This window comes from Typopeltis vanoorti, chromosome 14 (assembly GCF_054136105.1).
Source record: "Typopeltis vanoorti isolate ZY-2024b chromosome 14, IOZ_Tvanoo_1.0, whole genome shotgun sequence".
Lineage (NCBI taxonomy): Eukaryota > Metazoa > Arthropoda > Arachnida > Uropygi > Thelyphonidae > Typopeltis > Typopeltis vanoorti.
Window position 1 is genome coordinate 30,472,789 of NC_143562.1, and position 14,255 is coordinate 30,487,043.

Sequence of the window (14,255 nt, forward strand, 5' to 3'; positions counted from 1 at the left end):
TAGAGAAAGATGTTGAAAGTTTATTTTTTCACTTGTTTAGACCATAGTTTGGTCCACCTTTGCTACGAGTTGCCCGGTGTTGTACTACCTTACCCCAGTCCTGAAGATATTTTCAGGAGCAAACTTTGTTTGCTCACACTTGGATAAAGGATTAAACTAAATTTATTATAGTCTAACCAAGTGAAAAATAAACTTTCAACATCTTTCTCTAAATCCAGAGTAATTTAATAAAAAGGTGGCACACCTTTGGCAACTCCTATAGGTAAAGATGACCTCACCATTGCTTCTGCCTGGTATCTCCACTTCTGGGCCTAGCTCCCAATGAAGAGACCTCAATAAAGGTCAAAACTAGTCTGGGTAGTGGCCCTTCCCTTAATGCATAACATTATATGCATTAAGGGAAGTTAGCTTGATCCACCTTTGCTAAGAGTTGCCCGGTGTTGTATACTACCTTACCCCAGTCCTGAAGATATTTTCAGGCACAAACTTTGTTTGCTCACACTTGGATAAAGGATTAAACTAAATTTATTACATTCATAAGGAATCTGGTAAATACCAGCTAAAGATAGAGCTGACAGTTTTTCTTTTACAGATGGCAACAAATGAGAAATTTTGTTGATAGGAAAATATGTGAGAATAAGGTGATACTTCTTCAGAATTCTACCAATAGGTTTGGAGATACAAGAAATATAAGGAATTGGAACCCTGTGGTCTGTTAAAGAATCCTTAGGTGTCGGAACATAGAGTCAATTATCTGCTGAATTTAATGAGGGTTGTAACCATTTAATTCCATTAAAGTTTTGATAGTGAGAAGTTTTTGTTGTAAGCTTGAGAAAGAGAAGCATATGGTATCCAGTGGGATGAAATTATTTATTAATATATAAACAGCAAAAACAGTTTTAATATTATTTATTAATATTAATTTCAAGCTCACAGCAACCTTTTTTAAATGGTAAACCAATTATTGTATTCCTAGTCTTTGATTTACTTGTTTCTACACACTGATAATATACTGTTATTTTCAGTATGAAATATCTGTACTTTCATTAAAGTTAATTACTGTGGTTATAGTGCAATTTATTGTTTATAATTATGCCACAGGTACATTTAAAGATTACACATATTTGCTAATTGTCAAGCAGGAAGGAAGAGTGGTTGTCAGGGCAGTCGTGACAGTTGTTACAATCAGTACATTTTTCATATCTATTCATTCCACTTCAGCTGAGCACTGATGCTGAGTTTAACTAAAATATGGATCCTCCAAAAGCCATTTAAAATATCTTTAAAAAAAGATTACACTATGATACTGCATCGAAAAGAATCATTACAATGTGTGAAGAACAACAAGAACACAGACCTGTAGACACAAGTCACAGACCAATGTAGAAATAACTGCAATTCCAATATTACTAAGAAATGTGCAAAAGGAATGTCTATCACATGCCTTAACTATCATTAAGGTATCAACCATCTATTTATCAAAAACTTCCTGCTGACTTTGAACAAAAGCTGTTCAACCTACAACACCACATGATTCAAATGAAGAAAAAATGAAAATATGCATCTGAATAGGAAATATAGACAAACTCCCATTAAAGTTGAGGATTTAGAGAAAGCAACTGACACAATGAAAAATGAAAAGTTGGTCCTTGTTGGGGATCTAAATAGCAGAGTAGGAAATGATTGTCAGACATACAAAAAGATTTTGGGAAAATTTGGAGAAAAGAGTAAAGCTAATAATAAAGGCAAATATCTGTTGGATTTCTGCTCAGGACATGGACTGGTTATTACTAACACAATGTTCCAACATAAAAAATGTGCACAAATTCACATGGAGAGAGGAGGCAAGAAATAAGAGAATTCTCATTGACTATGTTATTGTTGAAAGTGATGTTTTCTCCCTGGTGCAGGACACCTGAGTGTATAGACGAGTTGAAATTGAAAATGATCACCATTTATTCTTGAGCAGGATAAAATTGAATTTCATTTTCAAAAGAAAAACATGTAAGAAACTTTTAAAGCGAATAAAAGTTAAGCAGCTCTCAGATGTGAACTGTAGACTAAAATACACAAAGATTATTAAAGAAAAAATGAAAGAGTTTGAGAACAGGAATCAAACCTTGGAGATTCAGTGGCAAGCCTTGAAGAAAGCCCTGATTGATTCAGCCAGAGAGGCATGTGGTGAGGTTGTCTGCAAGGATAGAAAAATCAGAACTCCATGGTGGACACAGGAAGTTAAAGAGGCAGTGAAGGAAAAGAAGAAAGCATATCAAAAGTTCCTGGCAAATAAGTCAGCTTGTTCTCTTAGAGAATACAGAGACAAATGTAAGAAAACTAAACACTGTCTAAAACTAGCTAAACAAAATTCATGATAGGCCTTTGGTAAAAACATAGAAAATAAATATCAAGAAGGTGACAAAATATTCTGGAGGTTGTTGAAGAAGCTCAGAAATGGAGGAAAGAGTGCTGTAAAAGGAATTAGCGATGATAAAGGTGACATGAAAACTGGAGAAAAAGATATCCTTGAAGTACGGAGTAAGTACTTTGAAAAATTGCTAAATGAAACAAGCAGTGGTAAAAAACAATGACCAGGCATGCAATCAGGAATATATATCCATACTTGAAGTAGAAAAAGCCATCAAAAGCCTGAATTGTGGAAAGGCAGCAGGAGTAGATGATATTCGACCAGAAATGCTCAAGTATGGCGGTATAAAATTCTTGCAGTGGCTGCACTGCATAGTTCAGAAGGCCTTGACAGAGGGACGAATTCCAGCTGATTGGAGTAGAGCTCTAATAGCACCCATATATAAAAAGGTAAATAAAACTGAATGTGAGAATTACAGAGGTATTACTCTACTGAGTGTTCCTGGTAAGATTTACGCAGGTATACCTGAGAAATGGTTGAGAAGGATTGTAGAAGAAAAGCTTGTTGAAGAACAAGCTGGCTTTTCACTTTACAACAAATAGTTGAGAAATCGTGGGAATATAACAAAGATCTGTATTTAAGTTTTGTTGATCTAGAAAATTCATATGACAAGGTGCCAAGAGAGAAGCTATTCAAAACGCTACAGTTGTATGGTGTCAGTGGGGCATTATATCAATCAATACTTAGTCTTTATTTGAGTGGTAAGTCAGCACTCAGAATTGAAGGAAGTACAGGAAGATGGTTTAAAGTTAAATCTGGTGTGAGACAAGGATGTACATTATCCCCTCTGTTATTCATTATCTATATGGATCACATTATGAAGGAAAGTGGTATTAAACCTGATATCAAAATTGGAGATGTTAATGTCAGCTGTTTGCTTTATGCAGATGATGTAATACTTCTAAATAAATCTGCAACAAGTCTGCAAGATTCCATGACTAAATTGAATAACTGTTGTAATAGATATGGTAGGAAGATCAGCAATAACAAGTAATGAAAATAAGCAGAATCATTGAAAATATCAACTGCATTGTGAATGGAGGACCTATAGAACAAGTAAAACTATTTAAGCATGATTTTTAGTGAAGATGGTAAATTAAATATGGAAATAGACAACAAAATCAACAAAGCCAGTATGGTAGGAAGTCAACTTAATAAAGTGATATGGAATAACACAGAAATTAGTCAAAACACTAAATTAGTTGTACAAGATAGTATTCAAACCAATTTTAACTTATGGATCTGAGAGCTGGGTTAGAAGTAAAACACTTTGCCAAAGAGTAACTGCAGATATGAGAGTCCTGAGAAAGATTACAGGCATGAACAGATGGCATCAATGGCAATATCATATTAAAAACGAAGATATTAGGAAAGAACTTAACAATGTTAGTATCCATTAATGTGTTAGCAGAGCTAATCTCAGGTGGTGTGGTCACTTAAACAGAATGAGAGAGGAAAGATTAGCAAAAGAAGTGTTTTCTGCCAGGTTGGCAGGAAAAAGACCCAGAGGAAGACCAAGATATAGGTGGATTGATACACATTAAAAAGTGCCTTAGAAGATAGAAATATAAGATCTAATAATGTTGGAGTCTTGACGGGTAACAGATTGATTTAGAGGAAAATCGTAAATAGGAAGTTAGTAATGATGTAAATTTTTCATGTAGTACTATCATACCCTGTACACCCCCTTGAGGTACATGTCAGGAATTTGATGATGATGAAAGTTTGCTGATGGTATTGATTGCCTTGGAAAAAAAAAAAAAAAAAACAGATCTTCAGAAAATCACCACAAAGCTCTTATTATTAAAAAATATGGCTTAACTATAAGTATCCAAAAATCAAAAACATGACAAATATCTGTGCTTAGAGCCAAAAAGGAAATGATATCTATGGAAGATTTAGACAAGATATTGGAACAAAAATCGCAAAAGCAACAACAGGACTCGAAAAACTAAAATCACTATGGACAGATAAGCTTACAATTACAAACAGATTATGCCTTATTGATATGCTAGTTAATTCAGTACTTCTATGCTGAAGTGAAACTTGGACTCTGCTCCTAAAAGATGAAAAGCAGTTGCTGGCATTTAAAATGAGGTGCTATAGACTATTTACTATAGATAAGTAAAGTGGATATTAGATCCAGCATTATTTCTTTGAAGCCTTTTAACTCTTTATTTCAGTAAATAATCACACACTGATCGTGTCACAAATTTTGAAGACAAAAAAAAAAGTTCTTTTGCCTTTACAAGAAATAACATCATAAAGATTTAAAAGAACAAATTTAAATAAATAAATAAAAACATTTAAATAAAAACAAATCTGAAAACAAACCCCAACTCAACATCACCAGAGTTAAAGATCGGTACTATCAACGTAAGAAGCCTGAATGGCAAAGAAATGGAGCTAGCTGAGGAATTAGATAAGTACCAGATCAACATAATAGGGGTGACTGAAACAAAAAAGACCAAAACTGGTGAGATCTTTCTGAGCAATAAATACAAAATGTTATATTCAGGCAATGACAATCAAGGAAAAGAAGGCGTAGCCATAGTATTCAACACAAAATACGAGGCTAATCTTCTTGAATGGCAGTCAGTCTCAAGTAGAGTAATGTGGGCAAATATGAGAATGGGGAACTGGACAATGAGACTTATTTGTGCCTATGGTCCCACAGAAGGTTCTACTAAGGTAGAAGTGGAGGAATTTTTTGAGGCTTTAGAAAAAGCAACTGACACAATGAAAAATGAAAAGTTGGTCCTTGTTGGGGATCTAAATAGCAGAGTAGGAAATGATTGTGAGACATACAAAAATATTTTGGGAAAATTTGGAGAAAAGAGCAAAGCTAATAATAATGGCAAATATCTGTTGGATTTCTGCTCAGGACATGGACTGGTTATTACTAACACCATGTTCCAACATAAAAATGTGCACAAATTCACATGGAGAGAAGAGGCTAGAAATAAGAAAAGTCTCATTGACTATGTTATTCTTGATAGTGATGTTTTCTCCCTGGTGCAGGACACCAGAGTGTACAGAGGATTTGAAATTGGAAGTGATCACTATTTAGTCTTGAGCAGGATAAAATTGAATTTCATATTGAAAAGAATAACATGTAAGAAAGTTTTAAAGCGAATAAAAGTTGAGCAGCTCTCAGATGTGAACTGTAGACTAAAATACAGAAATATTATTGAAAAGAAAATGAAAGTGTTTGAGAACAGGAATCAAACCTTGGAGATTCAGTGGCAAACTCTGAAGGAAACATTGATTGATTCTGCTAGAGAGGCATGTGGTGAGGTTGTGTGCAAGGATAAAAAAATCAGAACTCCCTGGTGGACACAGGAAGTTAAAGAGGCAGTGAAGGAAAAGAAGAAAGCATATCAAAAGTTCCTGGCAAATAAGTCAGCTTTTACTCTTACAGAATACAGAGACAAATGTAAGAAAGCTAAACAGTGTGTAAAACTAGCTAAACAAAAGTCATGGGAGGACTTTGGCAAGAATATAGAAAATAAATATCAAGAAGGTGGCAAAATATTCTGGAGGTTGTTGAAGAAGCTTAGGAATGGAGGAAAGAGTGCTGTAAAAGGAATTAGAGATGATAAAGGTGACATGAAAACAGGAGAAAAAGATATCCTTGAAGTATGGAGTAATTACTTTGAAAAACTGCTAAATGAAACAAGCAGTGATGACAGCACAGTGATAAAAAACACTGACCAGGCATGCAGTCAGGAATACATATCCATACTTGAAGTGGAAAAAGCCATCAAAGGCTTGAAATGTGGAAAGGCAGCAGGAGTAGATGATATTCGACCAGAAATGCTGAATTATGGTGGTATAAGAGTCTTACAGTGGCTGCACTGCATAGTTCAGAAAGCCTGGACAGAGGGACGAATTCCCGATGATTGGAGTAGAGCTCTCATAGTACCCATATATAAAAAGGGAAATAAAACTGAATGTGAGAATTACAGAGGTATTTCCCTACTGAGTGTTCCTGGCAAGATCTATGCAAGTATACTTGAGAAACGGTTGAGAAGAATTGTGGAAGAAAAGCTTGGTGAAGAACAAGCTGGATTCAGGTCAAATAGAGGCTGTCAGGATCAGATCTTCACTTTACGACAAATAGTCGAGAAAGCATGGGAATATAACAAAGATCTGTATTTAAGTTTTGTCGATTTGGAAAAGGCTTATGACAAGGTGCAAAGAGAGAAGCTATTCAATACGCTGCAGTTATATGGTGTCAATGGGGCATTATATCAAGCAATACTTAGTCTTTATTTGAGTTGTGAGTCAGCAGTTAGAATTGAAGGAAGTTCAGGAAGATGGTTTAATGTTAAATCTGGTGTGAGACAAGGATGTACATTATCCCCTCTGTTATTCATTATCTATATGGATCACATTGTGAAGGAATGTGGTATTAAACCTGATATCAAAATTGGAGATGTTAATGTCAGCTCTTTGCTTCATGCGGATGATGTTATACTTCTAAATAAATCCGCTACAAGTCTGCAAGATTCTCTGACTAAATTGAATAGCTGTTGTAATAGATATGGTATGAAGGTCAGTAATAAAAAGACAAAGACAATGAAAATAGGCAGAATCATTGAAAATGTCAACTGTGTTGTGAATGGAGAACCTGTGGAACAAGTAAAACATTTCAGCTACTTATTCACAATTTTTACTGAAGATGGTAAACTAAATATAGAAATAGATAACAGAATCAGCAAAGCTGGTATCGTGGGAAGTCAACTGAATAAATTTATATGGAATAAGAAAGAAATTAGTCAGAACACTAAATTAGCTGTATACGAGACAGTGTTCAAACCAATTTTAACTTATGGATCTGAGAGCTGGGTCAGAAGTAAAACACTTGACCAAAGACTAGAGACCGCAGATATGAGAGTCCTGAGAAAGATTAGAGGCGTGAACAGATGGCATCAATGGCAATATCATATTAAAAATGAGGATATTAGGAAAGAACTTGACATTGTCAGCTTCCAGGAATGTGTTAGCAGAGCTAATCTCAGATGGTATGGTCACTTAAATAGAATGGGAGAGGAAAGATTAGCAAAACAAGTGTTCTCTGCCAGGTTGGCAGGAAAACGACCCAGAGGAAGACCAAGATATAGGTGGATTGATACGGTACAAAGTGCCTTAGACGATAGAAATATAAGATCTGATAATGTTGGAGTCTTGACAAGTAACAGACTGATTTGGAGGAAAATTGTAGATAGGAAGTTAGTCATGATGTAATTTTTTCATGTAGTACTGTCATATCCTGTACACCCCTTGAGGGTACATGGCAGGAATTTGATGATGATGAGATTTAAAAGAAACAACTCATCAGGCTTGGTCATATCAGCAAATCTAATGATCTCATAATGCATCAACAAAATTTTGTCTTCAAAATTTGTGACACGATCAGTGTGCGATTATTTACTGAAATAAAGAGTCAAAAGGCTTCAAAGAAATAATGCTGGATCTAATATCCACTTTACTTATCTATAGCACCTCATTTTAAATGCCAGCAACTGCTTTTCATCTTTTAGGAGCAGAGTCCAAGTTTCACTTCAGCATAGAAGTACTGAATTAACTAGCATATCAATAAGGCATAATCTGTTTGTAATTGTAAGCTTATCTGTCCATAGTGATTTTAGTTTTTCGAGTCCTGTTGTTGCTTTTTTTTTGCGATTTTTGTTCCAATATCTTGTCTAAATCTTCCATAGATATCATTTCCTTTTTGGCTCTAAGCACAGAATATTTGTCATGTTTTTGATTTTTGGATACTTATATATCAATATAATGATATTTATAGCTAACTTGTCTCTGTTCCAGGAACTCAAAAAAGAGGAAGACCTAGAATAAACTGGATAGACAATATAAAAAAATTGGACAGGTGTTTCACTTACATAGCTAGATCAAGGAGTGAGTGGAACATTTCTATGAGGAATATTTCCTGTTATCTACTCAATGGTCCTATTTACCAGTAAGTGCAGTAAACTGCACTACTGGTAAATAGAACCAGAATGGGAAGAAGAAGAATGAACCAAAATGCCATACAAATGAAATATGTCAAATACATCGATACAAACCAAGTATAATTTTCATGTATTGATATTCAGAAGACAGAAACATCTGTTGGGGAGGGGGGGGGGTCAGAACTCATGGATCGTGCCCTCTCCTGCTTATGCTACTATAATGTAGTAAATATTTTCAGAAACCTACCATCCTTGGGATACTGTTGAGTAGTGAATCTAACACCTCTAGGATTGATATACTCTCCTTCTCTAGGAACTGTTATTTCATTGCCAGAAGTTAATGATTCTGTTTCTTCTGCTGTTTCTATAATAACTGATCCTCTTTCAGAATACATATCCGTATCTTCTTGGGTATTCTACATAGGAAAAAATAATAATAATAATCAATACCAAATAGATATTTTAGTAAAGAAACAAATTACTCCATTGAGAACTAATTAAAACTGTACTATTGCACTCAATAAAAATTCCAGGGATGCATTTTAAAATAAATAAATTAAAAAAAAAATTCAAAATTACTGAATGCTAATTGTATCCTACAGTACAGTTTGTATATTTTTCAATGTAATAATAACCTGGAAAGTAGAGAATAAATAAGATGAATATTTTTGATAACAATATGAAAACTAGAAGATGAGGGTTGAGTAAAGTAAATGCAGAATGAGAAAAGAAATAGGATATAGGAAAAAAAAAAAAAAAATCAACTTGACATTGTTTTCATATTCCATAATTTTCACATAAAAACCTCTGATAAAATTCTTCATTCTATTCAGTAATCAATAGATTCATTCATTCAGTCATTTTATTCTCTAGTAGAAAGATATTTTGTATTTGTTAATGTCTTTCTTATAAGCACCTTTCCTGGGTACTGGTCAGTTGACTGCTTTCCACATTTCCTTCATTTTAGTGAAAAATATTGAGACATTTTTGAAAATGTCTGAATTGTCTGAATATTTGTCAGTAAAATTTAAAACTGCATATATCAAATTTCTTTACACAGAATAGTAAAGAATGTAGTATACTAAAGAGTTTGCTAAAATCTAAATTAAAAGAAAGAAAGTGAATAATTTGGTCTCGTTTATGAACTTAATATAAGTACTATCATAACTAATGAATGCATTTCGTAATACTGATTATTTAAACCTGTGGAGAAAGAAATGATAGCATTCAGAAAAATATCCCTATATTAAATTTATTTCGGTTTTAAAGATTTATTCTTCTCTCATAAAGTAGTCTAATTTATAATGATTTAAATATACACTCATGTTCATAGAAACCACATCATCTGCTGTAACCATATTTTTTGGTAATTAAATTTGAATGTCTATTTGAAAAGGGATAATAATACAATAACTGTCACAAATAACGAGGAAGATAATATAACATTTTTATTTTTGATTAATATTTAGCTCTTTTTAGTACAAGATGCGACATAATAATGACAACAAACTTGACAAATTTGTAAATATTTCAAAATGGAGTGGACAGTGATATTTTCACTGTCCACAAATGCCAGCATCAAAATTTAGTTCATTTTATTAACATTCAAAGTTAAAAATTCACCTTTTGCTATTTAGTACCTCATGAGTTCTCCTCTTGCGTTTATTACAGCTTGGCATTGGTGGGGCATTGACAAAATCAATTTCCTGATGAATGCAACTGTCAATTCATGGTCTCATACCCTTATAATTGGAGTTCCCAAAGTGTTTTTCGGCTTCTTCTTGTGTATTTGAGTCTCCATTTGGTACTACAAATTCTCAATAAGGTTTAAGATCCAAGCTGTTTCTTAGCCATGGTAGTTGCTGAATTGAGTGTTCATTGAGCCACTTACTAACCTGCAACAAAAACTAAACCTTTTTTAACTACTAAACTCAATTTGTATGGTACATTTTAGGGTTATAATAGCATTACTTACACTTTTTATCCTATGACAAGGGGGGGAGAGCATTCCTGAAAGATGCAGTTCATTGTTAAGGTAAAGTGGTCTCTTATAGTAAGCAGCAATTCTAAAAATTTCTGGTACACTTGCACATTCAATGAATCCTTTGTGAAATACAAACAACCAACACTATGATATGACATGCAGCCTGCAGCCCAAGGTCATCTGAGTGGCTGAGAAATTGACTGTTGACACCATACAGTCAGGATTAAATTTTCCCTCTGATCCTCTTTGAATTGCCTTTCTGCCGTCAGCAGGTTAAACTTTTTTTTTCTCATCAGAAAAAAATTACTCTTTTTCCACTGATCAGGGGTCCATTTGTCATGCTCTTTGCACCGATTTAACCAAGCCAATCTCATCTTTTTGGTAAACAAGGACTCTTCTTTTTAGGGCACCTGGCTATCAGTCCCTGTCAAATGAGTCTTCTCCTGACAGTTACAGAGCTTTCCATAACACCCATTATGTTTTTTCCAGTCCTGTTTCGGTTCTCCGGATGATGTATGGCAATTTTTGAGGGAAGAGCTGCTTTAGAACTTGATCTTACCATGGTGTAGACAGTGGCTTTCCTTTCAGCAGATTCAGTTTCCTTCACTTTTGACAGCAGCCAAACCACAGTAGATTAACTACAGGGCACCCTTTTAGCTATTTCACATGTTAACTGCATAACTAGCCATAGCGATCTCAGCACAAAAATGCAAAAACTATCTCTTGCTGTCTATTTATAGCATAAAAAATTCTGACACAATAGCAGCAACTACAGCATTATACAGAAACCCATGGGAATGACAGATGATGCAATAAAAAGAAATATCTAATGATAAACCAACAAAAATGACCATTTAACTAAAAACTATATTTATGTAAGGTAATGTGGTTTCTATGAACATGAATGTATATTAAGTTAAACTTACTTTTTGCTTGAATTTCACTATCTTATCAAAAGTCATGAAATTCTCCAACTGCTAGAAACTGGATTTGACTAAGCAATATTCAAATTTTATATTTATAAAGGGGATCAGTGGTTGTGTCAAGACATTTAAATTCATTTAAACATCCTTGCATTTGTCTATGGATAAATTTTAATAGTTTTGTTATTAAAATTAGAATTTTAAAAAAAAATAGATATAGGAATGTTGATAACATTTTAACCTGAATGTCCAAATGATATTCCAATAAACAAGAATGGAGTAATCATGTTTGTAGTTGTGCTATCGAAAGCAGACAAGTAAAGCTGTTAAGCCTAACTACATCTCAAGTTACCAATGAAAAGCAACATTTCATTTAGCAGTAAAAAGAAGAATCAGTGAAATGTATATATATTCTTGCATTGTGGCAAAAGGAAGCTTTGCCTTAATTGTACCATTCACAAATTACTGTCTGTCATGACTGAAATACTCTTTGTGGTACTCAGCTGTCATGACATAACTCAATTCTGTGATCTATGATCACAGTTAAGCTAGACACATTTTCTATTTCATTTAACATCCTGATAAAGCTTGTTACACAGGAGCTTCTCTGTCTATATTTCCTTTGAGAACCATAATCTTTGTCTTGCAAGGATTGAATTGAAATTCTATGTTCTTACTGATCTCATTAAAGTTGTTAAGGATTCATCCTGGTTCTTCCTTGTCATTACAAAAGAGTGCTGTATCATCAGCATACCTCATACTGATGCCTACTTTCTCTCAGAGGTGAGGAGAAAGTAGCCATCTTTATCTAACTCTCTTGCCAACCCAAAGCCAATCAGTAAATCCAAAATCTGTTCTTGCGATGGCTTCTTGCTCATTATACAAGTTAGCTATCAATCTGATAATGTATTGAGAAAAACCCATTATTTTCATTACCTCCTACAATTTCACATGCTGAACACAGTCAAAAGCTTTGGAGTAGTCTACGAAACACATTAACATAAGGAGTTTAAATTCTTTATACTTTTCAATGACCTATCTAAGGCACAGGATCTGATCTCTGGTACCCTTGCCTTTTTTGAAACTTGCTGATTCCTCAGCATCTCTGCCTCAATCCTATTTAGAATGATTGTTAATAAAATCTTGCTTATTTGAGAGATTAAACTAACTGTTCTATAGTTCCTGTCATCCTTCATATATCCTTTTCTTGTGTAGTGGTATGAAAAATGAATTCTTCCAGTCTCTAGGTCATGATACTGTCTCCCATATCCTTGTAATCAATCTATAAAAAACTCTTATCCCTCCATTCCCTGTGGCCTTAATTAACTCTGTTGAGATTCCATCTGCATGTGGGTCATTATTGTTGTTAAGCTGTTTAACTGCATTTTCAACCTTATACCTAAGTACAAGATGTTCCAAATCTAAATTTTCCTGATGAGAGAGAGTTCCTCCAAATTTTCCTTATCCTCTACTGTACAGCTCCTCACAGTACTCTTGTCATCTGTTTTTTGATTTCCAGTTCTTCTGTCAGTAGTGCTCCATTCCTCTCTTTGATAACATTCAATTTCAGCTTAAATTTGTGCTTTAGGTCACAAACTAAACAAAACATCTTTTTATAATTGCACCACCTCATCTGGAACTCTATCTCTTCACATTTATTAACATAAAAATTTTCCTTGTCTAGCCTGATGGCTTTTCTGACTTCTCTATGTAATCTTCTATATTCTTCAGTCCCTTGTCTCTTTGTTTCTCCAACTGCCTCCTTTCGATCAGATCACATGTTGAATCTGATATCCATAGGTCTCTTCATCTTCTAATTAGGCCTAGATACTTCTTGGCCATATCTTGTATTATAACTTTGACTCCTTCCAAGAGGATTTCAGGTGAGTTGTCCTCACTAGTCTCCAAAAAAAAAAAAGTATCCAACCATGCTGATGCATGTGAACCCACTAGGGATCACTCTGATATCCAGACTAGTGGGATGGGAAGAATACAATAATCAGAGTCTCAGTCTGATACCACAAGCAATGAAATATTTATATCCAACCAATTTTTTTACTTAAGTAAATCAATGTTATCAAAGCCAATCCAAAGGAACTTCTCAAAGTTGCAGGAATATAAATTTATTGCTGCAATGCACCAAATCAAAGGCAAACTTTTTTTTTATCACAATGAAATCATTATTAAATAAATTAACAAGTTCACATTTCAAAAAGAATGTAAAGGAATCAACATAAATACTATCGATAAAAATAGAATTAAACTTTAATTTGCAATGTCCTCTCTCTCTCTCTCTCTCTTTTTCTAATGTACACATGCACTTACAAAAATTGCGATATACATACCAGAATTTCTGAGGACATATTGACTTCGCATGAATTTTCAACATCTCTTCGCATGTCATCTGCTGGATCCATGGAATAATGCTATCAATATGAAAGGGGGGAAAAACTACAGTATTAAATGTGTGTTTTTTTTTCTTTTTAGAAAAAAAATCTTAATTTTAATCAGTTTCCATATAATTTTGAAGAAATTACAATTTTAGAATTAATAATATTTTTAAAATTCTTAATAACTACTGATTATGTTATCCTAGTGACAAAAATTACTCTTCGAGGATCTCCTCTTTTCACCAGAAGAAAGCATATCTTCAACACAATATGAAAATAACAATGGGCAAAAGCAAAAAATGCACATTAGCTGCGTATAAGTGTTTGTACAACTAAATAAGGATTCATTTATAAATTATGTAACACTCTTTGAGGAGATAGGAAAGTAGCTGTTTTGTGATGCATGACAGTTTAGAAAAGGTAAAGACAGAAACTTAAATTTAAGCAAAATAAATTTATTAGCTGTAAAATTTTCATCTATGTATCATAGGTATCCTCAGTACATTGATAATGGAAATACAATATAAAATTACAACTAAAGAATCATTTTCAAAAAGC

At 33.8% G+C, this 14,255-nt stretch overlaps 1 protein-coding gene across 1 annotated transcript in view; it reads right to left on the minus strand.

Moving 5' to 3' along the window:
- The window catches only part of garz (Sec7 domain-containing protein garz), a 405,451-nt gene that overhangs the window by 333,096 nt on the left and 58,100 nt on the right, over nucleotides 1–14,255 (minus strand). The window contains exons 7-8 of the mRNA XM_090404320.1: nucleotides 13,653–13,733; nucleotides 8,648–8,816 (exon numbers count right to left, since the gene is read on the minus strand). Of these exons, the coding sequence (XP_090260446.1) occupies nucleotides 8,648–8,816; nucleotides 13,653–13,733 (250 nt within the window). The remainder of the gene's footprint in view (nucleotides 1–8,647; nucleotides 8,817–13,652; nucleotides 13,734–14,255) is intronic.